The sequence below is a fragment of the Megalops cyprinoides genome, chromosome 17, assembly GCF_013368585.1.
Source record: "Megalops cyprinoides isolate fMegCyp1 chromosome 17, fMegCyp1.pri, whole genome shotgun sequence".
Taxonomy (NCBI): domain Eukaryota; kingdom Metazoa; phylum Chordata; class Actinopteri; order Elopiformes; family Megalopidae; genus Megalops; species Megalops cyprinoides.
In genome coordinates, this window is record NC_050599.1 from 19,101,813 (window position 1) to 19,119,682 (window position 17,870).

The 17,870-nt window shown below is 41.2% G+C and overlaps 1 protein-coding gene across 1 annotated transcript; it reads left to right on the forward strand.

The window, feature by feature from the left end:
* Positions 1–1,346: 1,346 nt before the first annotated feature.
* Positions 1,347–17,504, forward strand: si:dkey-119f1.1 (uncharacterized protein LOC557127 homolog). Its single transcript, XM_036549751.1, has 27 exons — positions 1,347–1,403; positions 2,140–2,280; positions 2,481–2,598; positions 2,920–3,025; positions 3,600–3,736; positions 4,189–4,250; positions 5,037–5,117; positions 5,240–5,341; positions 5,908–6,027; positions 6,333–6,431; positions 6,928–7,074; positions 7,729–7,817; positions 8,770–8,934; positions 9,544–9,722; positions 9,979–10,180; positions 10,938–11,052; positions 11,336–11,496; positions 11,994–12,129; positions 12,233–12,313; positions 12,733–12,903; positions 13,208–13,345; positions 13,984–14,126; positions 14,585–14,710; positions 15,438–15,543; positions 15,770–15,922; positions 16,254–16,351; positions 16,803–17,504. Exons 2-27 carry the CDS (start codon positions 2,149–2,151, stop codon positions 16,909–16,911), a joined length of 3,276 nt encoding a protein of 1,091 aa, XP_036405644.1. The 5' UTR covers positions 1,347–1,403; positions 2,140–2,148; the 3' UTR covers positions 16,912–17,504.
* The last annotated feature ends 366 nt before the right edge of the window (positions 17,505–17,870 follow it).

Genomic DNA, 17,870 nt, shown 5'->3' on the forward strand with positions numbered 1-17,870 from the left:
AGTTACGCTCATTGATACGGTATGGGTTTACCTCTGTCTAAGAGTCTCCTTTACACTTTGTGCAAAAACCACTGATGAACAAATTTGAAATTTAGCGCTTCCTAGGCCATTCTTCCGGTTCCGGATTTTTAAAATGTACTTCCGGTGCTATCATTCACTTGTGAGTTGCCCCATGGACCAGTGAATGAAGGGAGGAAAATGCTATTATTCATCTAAAAATGTAATCTGGCTGTAGGTCGAGACTACTGGGATCTGGTTTACGTTAACAGAATCACAGTAATTTTACGCAGATATAGAGATCAATCAGTACAACATTTAGATTGGTTGACATTGGACACATTATTAGCGAGATGGGCGCATCCACGGACCATAGTGAATCCGTTAAGCAACTATTTTAACAGGAGCTCAAGTAATGACGAGCACGCAATGAAGATCAAGGGCATGTAGAAAGCGTGTTAAGATCCTTTTTTTTAATTTATAGCTATTATTTTAAATTACGAAAACTGAGTTCTTGTTATCACGAGTTGCCATGTAAACATATTTCCATTTATGCATTTGCATTTACGGCTTCATGAATTATGTTTTCACATGCTGTAACTGAACGAGTATTTCAAGAGGAAACCATATCAGATTCACACCAATGCTGTAGACCATCAATAATTTTATACAGAAAATACCATTAAAGAAATCAATGCTGCCAAGAAGAAATGGCATATTTTGAGCATAATAAATACAGTTTATACTCTTGAATGATTTAATTTGATGTTAATAAAATAAGAAATAAATGTTTATTATATACTATACTGGAGTTATACATGCATGCAGTAGTGAACTTCTGGGAATATTGAGCTACCCTGTTTGGATTTTGATCAAGAGACTATCTGACACCTAACATGTTTGAGAAAAGTGGTTGTTGTCATCAATGTAAACCTGATACTATTTTCTTGATTAGGCATACTTTATTCTACAGCATGAAAATTTAATTTTACGCTGTTTATAAGTAAATAGATACACCAAGCTAGCTATCCCAAGGATGCAATGTCACCTGGAATCAAGGAGCAAGTTGATTTCCATTTGTACGAAAAGGAAAAGAAATGACACGTGAAAAATGCATGTATTGCAGTTGTATTTTGCAAATACCACAAACAGGAACTCTAAGTAGCGCTAGATCTGTCGTTGTTAACGCCAGATGTATGCTAAAGTTGAATCAAACAAACGTTGAACTCGAACGCACCAAAGACATACTGTGTTCCGCGTTCAGCTCACGTGATGCTGCCGGAGGTGTCCGCTTAGTCATTCTTAGCCCGCCCTCCTGCTTTATGGTCTTTCAAGCAGCCCGCGGAATACAACATCCATGGTGAAGAAACACAAGTGATCGGCGTGCAACGGCGGTGCTTAGAAATGTATGACGTAACAAATAATTGTTTTTATTTTGCTACGTTTATTTAACTGCTGTTTGGAGTTGTTACTAGGTTGTAAGTATAAAGTGAATTCGGCAAAACAGACCATTAGCTACATAGTTTTGCTAGTTGACACGGAGTAGTATGTAGCCAAGTTTTCAGCTAGCTAACTAGCCAGACTAGCTAGCACTAAGTTAGCTAGCTAGATAATGTTTGATTACTCATTAGCAAGCAGCCAGCTACCTAGTTACTGTATATGTTGTCATGTAAATGACTAGTGATTGCGTGATAGTTAGCTCCTGTTAGCTAGCTAGCCTGGCATTTCACATAATTACTTAAATCACACTGTCTGCCCCACATTGCCATGCCGGTCGCCTGGGGGTCGGTTTTACAGTTATGACAGCTACCAAGCCATTCACTTGGCCGCTGACACTGGCTAGCCAACCAGCTAGGTGTAGTTTACCTTAAGTGTAGATAGCGGCATGCATTAATGATATGTTTTCCAGCTGCCTGACTGCGAAATAGAAAACGAAACCAAAAGATATACAGATACAGAGAAGCAGACAGCGCGCTTTCTTGATCACTTTCTGTGTTTGATATTAGAGTAGCTTGCTTTGCTCAGTGGGTAGCAACAACTGTGTCCTAATAAGCAGGGTGTTTTCGCCAAATTCTTGTCATATTTAGTTGACTGCATTTTGGATACAAAATTCTCTTCTTGAAGTACATGGTGTCGTTTCAGCATTAGGAGATGTCTAAAAGGAAGCACAGGTCACCAGGTGAGAGCACTCACAAAAGAGCAAGATCTGCACCATTGGAGGAGGATTCGGAGGACATAGTTGGCCCAAGTCAGGCCAACTTAGTGGCAGACACTTCCTTAAAGGTATAGTGTGAAAAGGCACTTGCCACACTTGTGACTCATGGATACTTAAAAGAATAGAAAACTGCAACTCAACCCCTGACTGTCAATACGGAGTGTTGGGTGTGGTAAATCCTGTCAATCACTGCATGTATAAACATGTTGATCCCTGTAATTAATGAAGGACAATTATATAACGTTGTGTTGTTATTTGTTCTTCTCAGACATCAGGGGAAGTGGGTATCATCGAAAGCATTTCTTTGAAAAACTTCATGTGCCATTCTTTACTGGGGCCTTTTCCTTTTGGAGACAATGTCAACTTTGTTATTGGAAACAATGGAAGTAAGTACAATAATTAAATTTGCAAATATTTTTTATGGTTTGTGAATTGATCATAAATTGTGAAGTTTAATGTTTTTATGTTGTTGTTAATTGTTCCTGTTTCTGACAAAGATGCTTTAAACTGTCTTTGGTTGACCATTACTTAATATGTATCTCCTGGGCTGTCGCCTTTATCCAAAGTGTATCACAAGTGTATTTCGTTTTTTAACCATTTATACAGTTTATAATTTTCTGGAGCTGTGTAGGATAAGTACCTTTGCTTAATGGCTCAGAGGCAGTGCACACACCTGTGGTTTGAACCTGGCACCTTGTGTTCGACAGGTGGAAAAAGTGCAATCCTAACAGCACTGATTGTTGGCCTTGGAGGAAGGGCACTGACAACCAACAGGGGATCCTCCCTGAAAGGATTTGTGAAGGAAGGAGAAAGGTAGATTTTACATTTTCCGACCTGTTTTCTTTAGCCAGCTGCTGGTGCCAGGTCCTTGTCAGAAGACGCATGTTTTGGCAATTTATTCCTGTTAAATTCTTTGCAGCAGTTTAAAGATCATTTAACTTGCTTGCTTAACAAATAATACATTACATTACATTATTGTCATTTAGCAGATGCTCTTGTCCAGGGCAACTTACATAGGTTACAGTTTTTAAATAGTTTCCCATTGTACAGCCTGGATATTTACTGAGGCAATTCTGTGTTAATTACCTTGTCCAAGGGTACAGCAGCAGTGCCCAAGTGGGGAATCAAAACAGTAACCTTTCAGTTATGAGCCCTGCTCTTTACCACTATGCTACACTGCTGCCCCCATAATAATGTCAATGGTAATCACTCATAATATAAACAGCTGGGTTATTACTTCAACAGTCAGAGGAAAATACTCTGCGTCTCTTTGATTTGAAGCAATACTCTATGCTCTAGTGGACTACTCCATACTCTAACGCAGAAACAGTTTTATGTAATATATTCCTCTGTGCTAACAGCTTTTAATGTTTTTCTGTATGAACAGTTCAGCAGACGTCTATATCACATTACGTAATAGAGGGCAAGATGCGTTTAAGCCTGAGGTGTTTGGACCAGCCATCATTGTGGAACTCAGGATTTCCAGCGAGGGGTTAAGAACCTACAAGCTTAAGAGCAAAACTGGTAGGTTGTCTATGTGGATGTGTCAGCTGGTACATTATTAATCCTTGGTTATTTTTTAGTTAATTTTTTTGAATGCTCTTTTCTGTGAAGTGCTTTAGATTTTGATTGATGTAAATTGGAGTCAAGGCTCATGTGAAGTGTCCAACACTAGGACTTTGATTATCACCCAGATTACTTTGATGAAAGTTCTGACTTTCAGCCCTGAAATTGATGAAGACTGATAACTGAAAAAGCTATTTCTTTATCATGGAGTAATTTTACATGGTTATTGCTGCTTTTGATTTAACATTCAGGTAAAAATGGGGCAGTTTATAATGTTGAAATCAAGGCATATGAATTAACCACAGCTGTTTTAGCTGACCAAAAAGAAAGCTGTAGCCTACTGTTCCACTTCAACTAGAAACACAGAGATTCTGTTGCGAACAATCCTTAGCATGGATTTTGATTTCTAGGTCACCTTGTGTCTACAAAGAAGGAGGAGCTTGTTTCTATTCTGGATCATTTCAATATTCAGGTATGTAACAAGGTGTGCTGGCCTTGAAACTGGTCTTTGTGATCAAGAGAAGTCAGATCTGCCTGAGCAAAAGTCAGGAATTACTGTATTTCACTGATTGTATGTCATTAGCCTGACCATGGATGAATTAGTGACGTCACTATATGGTAATTTCATTTTGCGGGAACATTGGTCCAATTTTGAAATAAATATGAAATTATAAATATTTATGAAATAATTTTTGGAATGTTATTTAGGAACCATTAGTAATATGCAAGAAAATGAAATGGAAAACGAAATTCTAAGAATAATCAGCTGAGCAGGGACTGCTAAACAGCTGTGGCTACTTTTTACCCACTAGGGGTGACACATAGATACTGCCATTACTTTGTAGGGAAGCCATTCAGAGAGAGTGAGTATTTTGACTGGATAGTGACCCTGGTGGTGTCATTGATGCAAATCACTGTTGCATTCGATGCATTTAATCACAAATAACATGAGAAGCTAACTGACAAGAATAAGTCATTCAGCTGAGCGAGGCTCATCATTCTGCTTGCAGTCTTGAGCATATCAAGGACTGTGTCAAGTCTGGTCTTGAACACTGATGGACTTTGATCCCACTATATCTTTGATGCCACTATAAATCCTGGTAAGCTGTCCAACTTCCTGTCGGACAGTAAGGATTGGGGTCATCACGCAGTGCTTATTATTGGACTGCTCACTACATTGTATTTAAGTTGTAGTCAGCAATGACTGTCCCTTCATCATCATCATTGATTTTCACTCACATATTGCCTCTCTACATAGGTGGATAACCCTGTGTCCATATTAACTCAAGAAATGAGCAAGCACTTTTTGCACTCTAAAGGGGAAGGAGATAAATACAAGGTGAGTACATTCTGATTTGAAAAGATGAACTTGTGGGACAGTATTTTAAATCCTAGAATATAGTTATCTATCATGATTGTACCTCTTAAACTGCATTTCTGTGGTGTTATTTCTTGCTTTAGTTCTTCATGAAAGCAACACAGCTGGAGCAAATGAAAGAAGATTACACGTACATCATGAAGACAAAAACAGTCACGCAGAATACAATTGAGCAACATGAAGAGGTAATGGCTCTTTCTTCTCCTTTAGTAAAACGCTGCTTTGGGCTTGATTTAAATATTTTGGTGCTGGTGCCCTTGTTGCAATTAAAGGCAAGATCGATTCAAACATACTAGCTCATGTTTGCTGAAGTGAAATTGAGGATATATATCAGTCCAACGCTGGAAGACACAAACAGTGTAGACTGTAGTGGCCAACATGAATGATTAAGTGTTAAAGCACTTTTTGAAAGAATAACCACAACAGCATTTGCAAATTCAGTTCCATTACATAGACATTGCTTAAGACATTCTGCCATAAGCGAGTCCGTCATCAAATTAGAAAATTTTTCATCAACTATTTTATGATTCTGGCTCCACCTGGACACAGTGAATATGATGAAAATTGTGGATGGGTAGTGGGCCTGTATTAGTATCAGTGTTTTTTTTTTCCAGTTTTTATTTGAGGAAAAAATCTCAGTAGGATTGTCTGACAACTTTTGCTCTGGGGCTTTTGTCTACCCAGTTGGGCTCTGTCATGTCTGGTATTCAGTAACAGATGATGCCCTTAAAAATTCTATGTTTGATTGCAGTGCTTGGAGGGCTTGAAGCGGAAGTATTTGGAAAAAGAGGACAAGTACAAAAGTCTGGCTTCCTTGGACGAGATGCATACAAAACTACAGGAGCTGCAGCATCAGATGGCATGGGCTTTGGTAAGGCTTGTGCATGACTTTAATTTGTGTGTGTGTGTGAGAGAGAGAGAGAGAGAGAGAGAGAGAGTGAATACATACACTTAATTTTTTTCTTTGTTTTTATTATAATAATTATTGTTGGTTACCAGGTGGGACAAGTTTTGACTTAATCACCAAAAAGAGTGTCATGTGAAAAACAGAGTTTTGCAAAAAAAAATTGAAGCTTGCACTAAATAAATGAAACAAATCCTGTATACACATTACTTTTGGAATTTGTCATTTTGATATTTTAGAAATGTTTTTATGAATTTTTGTGTTGTGTATAGGTCACTGAAATGGAAAGAGAGGTGAAACCAATGAGGGAAAGAGTCTTAGGAGAGGAGAGGGCTACCGTCAAATATGACCAGAAGGTGGAAGAATGGAAGGTAACATTCAGCCTGTTGCAGAGAAGGTTGCATTCATATGCAATCATGAAGGGTCTTCTCTCTTTCGCACTGTAGCCGTTACACTCTGAGCACTCTGCCCTCAGGTTAAAGTGGTGGAGGCCGTACTGTAGCCGTTACACTCTGAGCACTCTGCCCTCAGGTTAAAGTGGTGGAGGCCATACTGTAGCCGTTACACTCTGAGCACTCTGCCCTCAGGTTAAAGTGGTGGAGGCCGTACTGTAGCCGTTACACTCTGAACACTCTGCCCTCAGGTTAAAGTGGTGGAGGCCATACTGTAGCCGTTACACTCTGAGCACTCTGCCCTCAGGTTAAAGTGGTGGAGGTCGTACTGTAGCCGTTACACTCTGAGCACTCTGCCCTCAGGTTAAAGTGGTGGAGGCCGTACTGTAGCCGTTACACTCTGAGCACTCTGCCCTCAGGTTAAAGTGGTGGAGGTCGTACTGTAGCCGTTACACTCTGAGCACTCTGCCCTCAGGTTAAAGTGGTGGAGGCTGAGCAGAAGTACAAGCAGATCCACGACCAGCTGGAGAGCATCTCTGAGCGTGTGCAGCAGCTGCAGCCGCAGTGCACAGAGCTGAAGACCGAGGCTCAGAACTGCAACAAGGTGTTTAAATCTGCTGAGGTGAGAGGAGGATGCCCTTAACGCCATTCCTTCCATGACCTACATGTCATAATAATGAACATACATGTCTACAAAGTGTGCATGTTTGAGTTCTGCAACTTTTTACAACAGACAACTGAGTTCATAAGTTAATAGCTCTTTGATCAGTGCTATTGAATTACAAAAAATATGTGGTATCAGGGCATTTGCAATGAATTCTAATAACAAAGTACAGAATGGTGATTATTCTCTGATTTGTTAAATACTTAAATGATAAAATGTGTTCACTGTGGAAGACATGATTTCCTTTAATGGTCTGTACAAAAGTGGAAATAATGGGAAAATCAGTCAATTTCATGTCAAGTGCACAAAGGCAATGCTATACTACTAAATCAGATGGAACTGGGCAAAAAGAAGCTGGCTACAAAAAGGTATTCACTGTTTTGGTTTAGAGCAATGAAAAACTGAGGGAGCATACTGAATGTTTTCAATTTTTGTGGATCTTGAATGTGTGATGTTTGTCGTACAGCATATGATTCTGCCTGAAGCAAATTAGTATTTTTGCGGCTCCCAGAGTTGTCTAAGTCCTGCCCTGATGTGCAAAGAATGTTGTTTTTCTTGTCCTGTGGTCGGGAGGCCGAATTTGGTTCCAGATCTTTCATGTGACTCTTCTAGGCTAGTTATCACCGCTCCAAGACCAATCTCAGAGATTTGGAGAAGGATAAAGAGCAGCTCACCAAGCGCATCGATGAGCTCAAGCACAGGTACTGCTGACAGTGAAAAGATGATTCAGTCTTGACATCTGAGTATCTGTGGAGGTTTACTTCTCCACAAAACAGTGACGCAGATACAGAGCCTTAATAACATGTCCCAAATAAATACAGTAGATTAGATTGTTAGTCCTGATTACATTTTTATATGGTGTTTTCACTTCATAAAAATGAAGTGTAAATTAGATGTAAAAGGATTAAATAACCTTTAATGTACCTGAATCATTAATCAGCACAGAGGATTTCCTTTATGCTGCTAGGGGATGTTGCTTAAAGGTACCTGCTAGCTGACATAAAGTGCTTTAGGGTATTAGTATTCTGTTTCTTTGTCTCTTAATGAAATGTAGTTAAACAGGTGTTTTTATGTGCTTATGCTGGTAAAAAGATGAAACATGTATTTATTAATCTTGAGCAGGTGTCTAGATTGATTAAGTATAATTTCATTTTTAATTAATTGTCCAAGCCCCTGAACAGCTAATAAAAACAACTAATGAAGATGTAATATCCAAATTGGCACTCTGGTCTAGATCTTTAATTTAATCTGTTGAATGATATGTGAAATTTACAAAACCTGCTTACTCCAAAGGGCTCCCAGCAAGCAGTAAATGCTTCCTTAGTTGCAGTTACATCTTAGGTGGTCATAAAGGGGATTTGGATCTTGCCAATTGTGCTTTGAATAAATATTTCCCAGTTGTCTAGATAGTGTTCCTCACATACATACAACATGTCAAATCATAGATTTTTCCAGAGCTCCCGTGTAAATAATATAGCCAGTGTTCTTGTTCCTTGTGAATGCAGTTTTAAATACCGATCAGCTGTTCAAACTTAAATTAATTTTGAGATAAACAGGATACATGGTATTATAAAGTAATCCCCTGATAGTTTTTAAAGAATAGTTTAAGGTGTGCTTTAAACTACTGCTTGAAAAATCTGTCTGTCTCCTCAGTATCAGCCTGTCTACAGCTGCAGACAGACAGGCTCAGATGGAGAGGATCAACAGGCTGCAGGCAGAGCTGGACTCTTTGAACCACCAGGACTCCACCCTCTGCCAGCAGATCGACCAATTCCAGCAGGTGGTGGCCAGAGGCAAGGAGGAGCTGGCCAAGATGAAGTGAGGGTCCTCCTGTTTTTAACTGGGATCATGGACTGTGTGGAGCTTTACAAAATGCTGTCGGATTATAAAGAATATGTAATAATGTTGGACAGAGCAAGATGTGAAATAAAGATGGGGCAGTGGAGCATAGTGGATAAGGAGCAGGACTCGCACCAGAAAGATTGCCGGTTCGATTCCCCAAGGGGGCACTGCTGCTGTAACCTTGGGCAAGGTACTTAGCCCACAATTGCCTCAGTGAATATCCAGCTGTATAAAATGGATAATGCTGTTAAAAAAAAAACCTGTAATTGATGTAAGTTGCTCTGGATAAGAGCGTCTGCTAAAATGCCAATAATGTAATGCAATATAAAAATGGGTTGCCCAAACGGACAGAATCCCTTCGTAGCATAGAGAAACATTCTTCTTGCTACCACATTTGCACCTGAAAGATGTCGATAATTAGGCACTGCTTTAGTGAAAAAAAAAAAAAAAAAAACATAAGCATTGTCAACATACATACAGCAGATGTGTCATGATGGCATTACCATCTTATGAAGTACAGTGAAGCGGGCGGGTGTGTTCAGCGGGTGGCTCAGCTGATGCGTTGCTTTGCTTCCAATGCCTTAGACGGGAGGAGCAGAACATACAGAGGTCGATAGAGACCAAGCGGAGGGACCTGAAAGCCATGGTGGACAGCAAGACGGACAAAGTCAAACGCTTTGGGGAACAGATGCCTGCGCTGCTGGCTGCCATTAACGAGGCCTATGAGAAGGGGCTGTTCCGGAAGAAGCCTGTGGGACCAGTTGGTGAGTGTAGATTCTCCATGTCAGCTGGAGTCTGCAGCCCTGATCTCCTGGGTCAGTGTGTCAGTCAGCCGTGACTTTGATGTATTAGTCAAAGCTAATCCACACTGACTGAGAAACGATTCAGGGAAGTGCGTTTTTTTCCCTTCCTTTTTTTAACAGTCAGTTGACTGTAGTCATGCACAGTATGATAAGCCTGTCTGTTTCACCTGCAGGTCGGTCATGTACGGGTTTCATGGGTCTGCATCCTGTGTTTTAGGTTGTTGCATCCGTCTGAAGGACCCGCAGATGGCTCTGGCAGTGGAGAGCTGCCTGAAGGCTCTGATTTTGGCCTTCTGCTGTGACAACTACCACGACGAGAAGATACTGCAGGGCCTCATGTCCCGCTACTACAACCAGCTCAGAAGGCCTCAAATCATAGTCAGCGAGTTCTCCAGCACGTTGTACGACATCAGTGGGAGGTACGATGCCTTTAACTGCTGTTTCTGTATGTGAATGCCAAGAATGTGCCAATTTAAGTTAACATTAAGAGTGTGATATTGTCTAAATAAGCTGTAAAATTAGTGAAGTTTGACAAATTTGTGAACAGAACAGACAGTTGTATTGATGATTACCAAGTTTCAACAATATCAAAATACTAATTTTAATCACCTGAAAGAGGTGAAACATCTCCAAAACTAACTTGATAGCAAGGCTGCGTAGTATGCTGAATAATTTCTTTTTGGCTCAACAGCAGAAGATATGTTTTCCTTAAGAATCTGAACAACTAATATTATGCACATAGCCACAGCGTGTGAAGGTATTGAAAGAAATTTTTGTTGAGTCCAGCTACCTGAGCCAGTGTGAAATGGTGATACTCAGCATAACTTGAAAATCACATTTTGTGTAAATTCTGGCACATCGGTATATGATTATTTGAGGATAGAGGCCACAGGGAAAGAAATACATATCCTTCAAGCCAGAGACATTGAGCCTTTTAAGGTGTGCTTCCTGTAGAATGTATTACATTGAGAGGGAAATTAGGACAAACATTCATGTGGTGAGTGACAAATATGTCAACTCACCATTGATTTCTGTTTGGCTGGATGACTTCCTGCTGTTCATAGTTAGTAAGTCATGTCTTATGGCCGAAATCACATGGGTCCAAATGGTGGGGTGGGGGGGGGGCTGTTTATCAAGAAATAACAAGTACTAAAATTTGCTTGCTTCCGTCTCCAGAGCTGTCCATCATCCAGAATATCCCACTGTGCTCCATGCACTAGAAATCGAGGATCCAGTGGTAGCCAACTGTCTGATTGACATGAGAGGAATTGAAACAATTTTGCTAATAAAGGTACGTCGCGTTACCCTGACGCTCCAATGTTAGTGCTTAGGCTGCTACAACATTGATACAACTATAGTTGTTGTTTAAAGGGGGATCTCCAGACTTCCTGATAAACAATAATGTAAGCAAGAATTTATTTTGATAAAGAGAAAAAACATCATGAAACCATTGCATAAATAAAATAAGATGTGTCCATTTTGTCAACAATGTATCTTCTCTGTAGAGCGAAGAATGAATTGATGTTGCCACTGTTGGCCTCTATGGCCTGAGTTTCTCTTACTGTGTTTTACAGAACAATCAAGATGCCCGTCGAGTGATGCAGCGTGGCCAGCCCCCTAGGAACTGCAGAGAAGCCTTCACAAGGGATGGGGATCAAGTGTTCGCAAACCGCTACTACTCGAGCGACCACCAGAGGGCACAGTTTCTGAGTAGAGATGTCGAGGAGCAAATCAGGTGGGTGCATCAGTGTTTTGTTTCATTCCAAGGGAGCTGTATAGAGTGCCGGTTCTGACACTATGAGCCCCTCGAAGACCATGGCTCCAAGTCCTTGAAAGGGAGTATGAGTTAGCAGCAGATTGTATGAATGGGTGTAGCATAGCGGGCATAAAGAGCAGGGCTCATAACTGAAAGGTTGCTGGTTTGATTCCCCACGAGGGCACTGCTGTTGTACCCTTGGGCAAGGTACTTAACTCAGAACTGCCTCAGTAAACATCCAGCTGTATAAATGGATAACTTGTCAAAAAATGGTAACTTACAGTAAGTACATAAGTCGCTCTGGATAAGAGCATCTGCTAAATGACAATAATGTACCGTAATAATGTGAATCTGTTCAAGACACAGCACGGCTAACGTAAACAGTCAATTGGAGAAGGATGTTTCAGCCTTTAAGAAAAGGCAGTACAAAAAACTTGCAGTGACATGACCGTAACGTCCAATTTTTCCTCCTTTAGACACCTGCAGACGGAGATCAAGAATCAGGAGGCAGAAGTGTTGCGCTTAAGGCAGGGTGTGCAGACAGAGGAGGAGGGCATTCGGAAGAATGACAGTCTCCTGAGAAGAGTGTACGAGGACAGAAAAAGGGCCAAGGTGCATTTAGCTGTTGGGCAGCAAAGCGCTCTGCGTTGTGTTTTGAGATGTTCCTTAGCCATTCTCTGGCTGTTGTAAACCGTTCACGTGTTGCTCTCCCCAGGACAAATCTGTCAAGATCCAGCTGGAAATGAGCGATCTCCAGAATGTGGAAGAACCTCAGTCTGAAGACCTCAATCCTCTGGTAAGCAGCCCCCCCCCCCCCCCCCCCCCCATCTACTATATGAAAAGCAAATCAACTTTAATCTGTTTTTTTTTTTTTGTTTTTTGTTTTTTTTTTTTCAAAATGTTTTATGTTACCTCATTCAAAGTTAGAACATGAAACATTTCTCTGCACTTTCCAACAAGTAGCCAGGTCAGCGCTTCCATGAAGATTTGAAACATCAAAGGACAAAAAACCCACTATTGCCATGCTTAAATTTATTCGTTTTGTTACAGAATTTTTGACATTGACATGTTTCAGAACATACACCAGTATAGTGGCCTCTATCCTCAAGTATAGTGTACACAGGATCATGTGAGTGTTGCAACAGGGCTGATCTCTCTCTCGTCTCGGCCTGGACTTTATCCTGATGCTGTAGCTGTGCTTCTCCCTCCAACCAGGAGGAGGAGCTGCGGGAGATTTGTGAGAAGATCACTGTCTCACGGCAAGAGAGCGACGCTACAAGGCAGCAGATGGGGGAGCTGAAGAAGGCCTTTGAGGACGCAGAGCAGAGATACAAACAGCACAAAGACTGTATCAGCAGAGTCACTGAGGAGGCCGATCCCATCAAGGTGGGACTATATGGGTGATGGGAGCGTCAGGATTCAGATATTGGACCAAAACTTGAGGGCACTGTCAGCTTTAACCACTGTAGCAAACCTCAGTCATTTGATTAGCAAATGACAGAGAAAGATAACCTCACCTTTTCTCAAACACTCTGCATCACATCCAGTCCCTGTTACACTTTGCCAAGCTAAGTATACCCTTAACAATCTACATATGTTCGATGACAACTAGATGTAAAGTGGAGTCTCATCAGTGGTCCAAGGTTATTGCTATCAAAGATTTCGCCATGAAAATCCTGTTTCTGTACAGGAGGAGCTGAGCAAAAGCGACCAAGAAGTGGAGAGGAGCAAACATCACAAAAAGCACTATGAGGAGAAGCGGAAGGCCCACATTAACGGGATTCAAAGGCTAAAGGCTGACCTGGAGGTCAAAGAAAAAGAGCTGAAGGTACTGCAGGTCTCATGTAAGAGCAGATTGAACACACTGGGGGAGGCAAGTTAGAGGTCACACTCTTGGAGACGAGTTTGATCTAACACTAGGGGAGATGAGTTAGAGGTCACACTCTGGGAGACGAGTTTGATCTAACACTAGGGGAGATGAGTTAGAGGTCACACTCTGGGAGACGAGTTTGATCTAACACTAGGGGAGATGAGTATGAGGTGAGTCCATTACATGCAGCTTAAATTGGAGCAAGGGGAATGCGTAGTAACTGAAAAGAAACACTGTGTTTAATCTGTTTATTATCTCCACGGTTACCAGAATGTGCTTCACTACATTTACAGATCTTGTACTTTAACCAGATTTCTTCAAAAAGATCCCCCTGAAGCTGTATAGTACATTACATTATTGGCATTTAGCAGACGCTCTTATCCAGAGCGACTAACATGGGTCACAATTTTTACGATATCCATGTATACAGCTGGATATATACTGAGTCAGTTCTGGGTTAAGTACCCAGCCCTGCTCCTTACCACTATACTATATTGTTATACTATACATAGTAATGTGAAATTGCCTCGTAACTGAAAGCTCAGTTGTTGTAAAACAGTACAAATGTGTGACGTGTCTTATCTGTGATTTCTCAGGCCTCCAATGAGAAGGCCACAGAGATCTGCCCTAGGATGGAGGTGAAGAGAACAGCCAAGAGTCTGGACAGCGAGATCAACCGATTGAAACAGAAGATCAGCACCCAGCAGGATCAGCAAGGGGACAGGGATGAGGTCATCAGGTACCGCTCTACTCCATTTGACCTGATTACCTGTGAACAGGGAGTGGACACAAACTTCGTCTCTGGTCAGGTGACTTGAGGATTCCAGAATCTGGTATCATAATTCTGCAGTTCTGCTCTTCTGCACTGTAATGTCAAAGGGCAACTGAGTAAGACACTTGAGTAAGATGTTTTGATGTTTAACTCTTCCTGGGGTCTGTAGACCTGGAGCCTCATTTATGAAGCTCATTCTCAGCTTTGCTTGGATGATTTGCAAGCATAGCATGTGATTCTTACCTTCACACAAGTTTCAGACTGGGTAGGAGCATCTCCCTGTGACTGAATAGCCCTACTGCAGGGGAAAAGCATATCTGCTAATCCCTCTTGATGTTGATATGTGTAGTAATGTCAGAGCTCTGCATATGCAGCATTTGAGTCCAGCAACATGCCAATGAATGGGTATGCCCCCCTAACAACAGGCAGTACCAGGAGGCGCTAGACAACTACAAGAATATTGCCCTGCAGGTGAAGCACCTGAAGAAGTTCACCGGCCTCCTGAGCAAGATCATGAACGACCGACACAAAGTGTACACCGAGATGAGAATGTAGGTGCTGCCAGGACAATCCACATGTGTACACTGCCCCCCCCCCTCAGTTTTAGCCTTTTCCACATGCTCAGCATTGAAAAGGTGTGGTAACACAGATGCTGCTATGGAATAATATCCTAAATTTCCCTGCTTGTTGAATAAACTGTTAACACCGAGTCAAAAATATATACACAAATGTTTCTGAGAGATCCACACCACACAAGTCAGATGGCCCTCAACAAAACAGAAAACAATCTTGTCTTAGATATATGCACATTTAGTTGCTTAGCAGACAGTCTTCTCCAGAGTGACTTACATTATGTTACAATTTTTATATGTTATGTATTTATAGAGTTGGATATTTACTGGGGCATATCTGGGTTAAGTACATTTCCCAAGAGTACAACAGCAGTACCTCAGCAGGCGTACAGCTTGAGCTGTGTAGATCAGTGCATCCCATTTTCAGCTGCAGTTTGGACATGAATTGTTTTGTGGTTGCTTCCACTTATCTGTTTTTACTGACTGTGTTACTTGTTCACACTTAATTAGCAAAGCGAATGTAACAATGATCAGCGAACTGAGAGAATTGCTAGTTTTGATTAACTCTAGCTATGGTCTAATTGGTCTAATTCTAGCTTCTGTGTCAAAGCTGACAATGTCCTCCCTGGCAAACTAAAAGCCAACAGACACCACCTTCATGTGGACTGGTCAGTATCTCCATGTTGATTATGCACTCTTTCACCAGGTACCTTTCAGTGCGCTGTAAGTACTACTTTGACTCCATGCTGTCACAGCGAGGATACACTGGGAAGATGACATTCGACCACAAAAACGAGACACTGTCCATATCGGTAAGTAGCAATATTTAATCCTTGTTAAAAATATTCCTTCTCATGGTAGATTTGTAGGTTAGAATCCTGGGTGGGACATAACTTTTATACCTTATGCTGTTCCTGTCTTTAAAATGGTTTACAGTGAAATATAGACATTAACATGTAAAGACTCTGGTTTGCTAGTGAGTTAATAATGCCTGACTTTCTCTCTGGTCACAGTGCAATCTGTTGGTTGGTATTTTAGGTCCAGCCAGGAGAGGGCGACAAAGCAGCCCTGAATGACATGCGGTCTCTGTCTGGAGGGGAGCGCTCCTTCTCTACGGTGTGCTTTGTCCTGGCCCTGTGGGCCATTGCAGAGGCGCCCTTCCGCTGCCTGGACGAGTTTGACGTCTACATGGTAAAGCTGTATTTGTTTATTTGATTGCTTGGCAGATGTCATACGTGGGTATATTACGCATTTATACAGCTATATACCTATTGAAGAAATGCAGGTGAAGTACCATGCTCAAGTGTACAGCATCTTCACCTGGCACTTGAAGCCACCTGTCCAACAGTCTAAATCCTAAACCATTTTACCAAACTGCTGGCTGTGGAAAGTGGTGGAAAGTGGAAGCTGATTTGGTGTTGTGTAATTCAGACAGAAGCCACTGCTCTGGGAGTTATTTTGTCTTTCAAGTGGGCAACAGCTGTAATGTGCACACATTTAACAGAAGTCTGATCTTTTTCAGGATATGGTTAACCGAAGAATATCCTTGGACATGATGCTGAAAATTGCTGCCAGCCAACGTTACAGGCAGTTCATTTTTCTCACCCCTCAGAACATGAGGTACAGCAGTTTATCCATGCACTTCATTATAACCAACACAAAAGTCTTTGTGATACTCTTAAGTTGGCACCAAAATACTGTAATTATGAATCACTGATGGAAAGGGAAGTCTGTTGCTTAGAATTTGTGGTTTGGATCAGCTGTATGACTGTTCAGAGCGGATGCTGTATGACTGTCACTTTCGCTGTGCTCCCGAAGCTCCTACAACTGCTAAGATTTTATTGGAAGGGAAATACAATTTTGTAAGGACCTCCTCTAACAGAGACGCTTGTGGCCTACCTATATCCAGTATTCACGGTGTCAATATTCTGTCCGTTAGCAATATTCACGGTTTTGAAAGTTTGTGGCTAAAGCTCCATTAAGCTTAGGGAGGTAGATGTAGAGGCTGTGGGGCCAAGTGGTACTGTGTGCGTTGGTACCAGTGATTCAGGCAGACTCCTTTGTTTTCCAGTTCTCTCCCAATAAACAACTTGATCCGGATTCACCGCCTGAACGACCCGGACCGTAGCCAGACAGTGCTGCCCTTTGGCCAGAGGAACCAGGAGGAGGATGACGAATGATGAAGGACACATCCCGGCCCTTACTGTATGCTCTATGCACTGACCTCTGTTCAGAAGTCATCAAGCTATATGTGGACACTTTTAACATCATGTAGCCAGTCATTTGGTCTGACTTCTGTAATGTTTTATTTTTTATTTGCCATTTTATATCAGAGTATCAGTAAGGTACACTGCAAAAAAAGAAGTATTCTCCTAAGTAAATTACAAGAATGTAATCAATTATTACATACTGTATAAGTTCTCAGGCAACTGACACTTGCAGGAATGCACGGGTAAATATCTTTTTGACAACAGCAGAAATCGCATGAGAAAAGTGGCACGCAGTCGTACACATTCTTTTTTGAAACAACTGATCACATTAAATTTTACGTTTACACATTTTTCTTGTCAGTAGTTCCATTCATAGAACTGCTTCTGGTCAGAAATACTTGGTGGTATCTTGTTTCCAGAAGGATTGTGTCTCTGCTTGAAATATTACACCCATGTCAGACATATTAGGGTGACAGGAGTTGTGACATGGCCTCATAAAAGTGGTCTGCTGGGAAAAAAAAAGAAAAATTTGAGCATAGTGCATAGTGTTTCAAACAGTACACAGGGAGGAAATTACCTAGTTTATCGGTTATCAGATTTTGTTACATAAATATTGCATATGAAAATATAGTTATTGTAAAATATGTACAGTTCAGCTTTTCTGAAGATCTACCAAGTGTTCTAATTTGCTTTGTATACAAATGTACACCCCTGTTCACTTATGTATAGACAGTGCATTTTTTAAAGTCACACATGACTAGTATATGAACTTCCTAAAATAAATATACGCTTTATGCTGCTATTTTATGTCTTATCTCTATACAAAACCATTGTTCTGTTGAGCATTACTACAGCGATGTGTAGGTTCAGACCACTAGCTGTCATAAAGCACTTTTCTTACTTGATGGACCACATCCACACTTTCACAC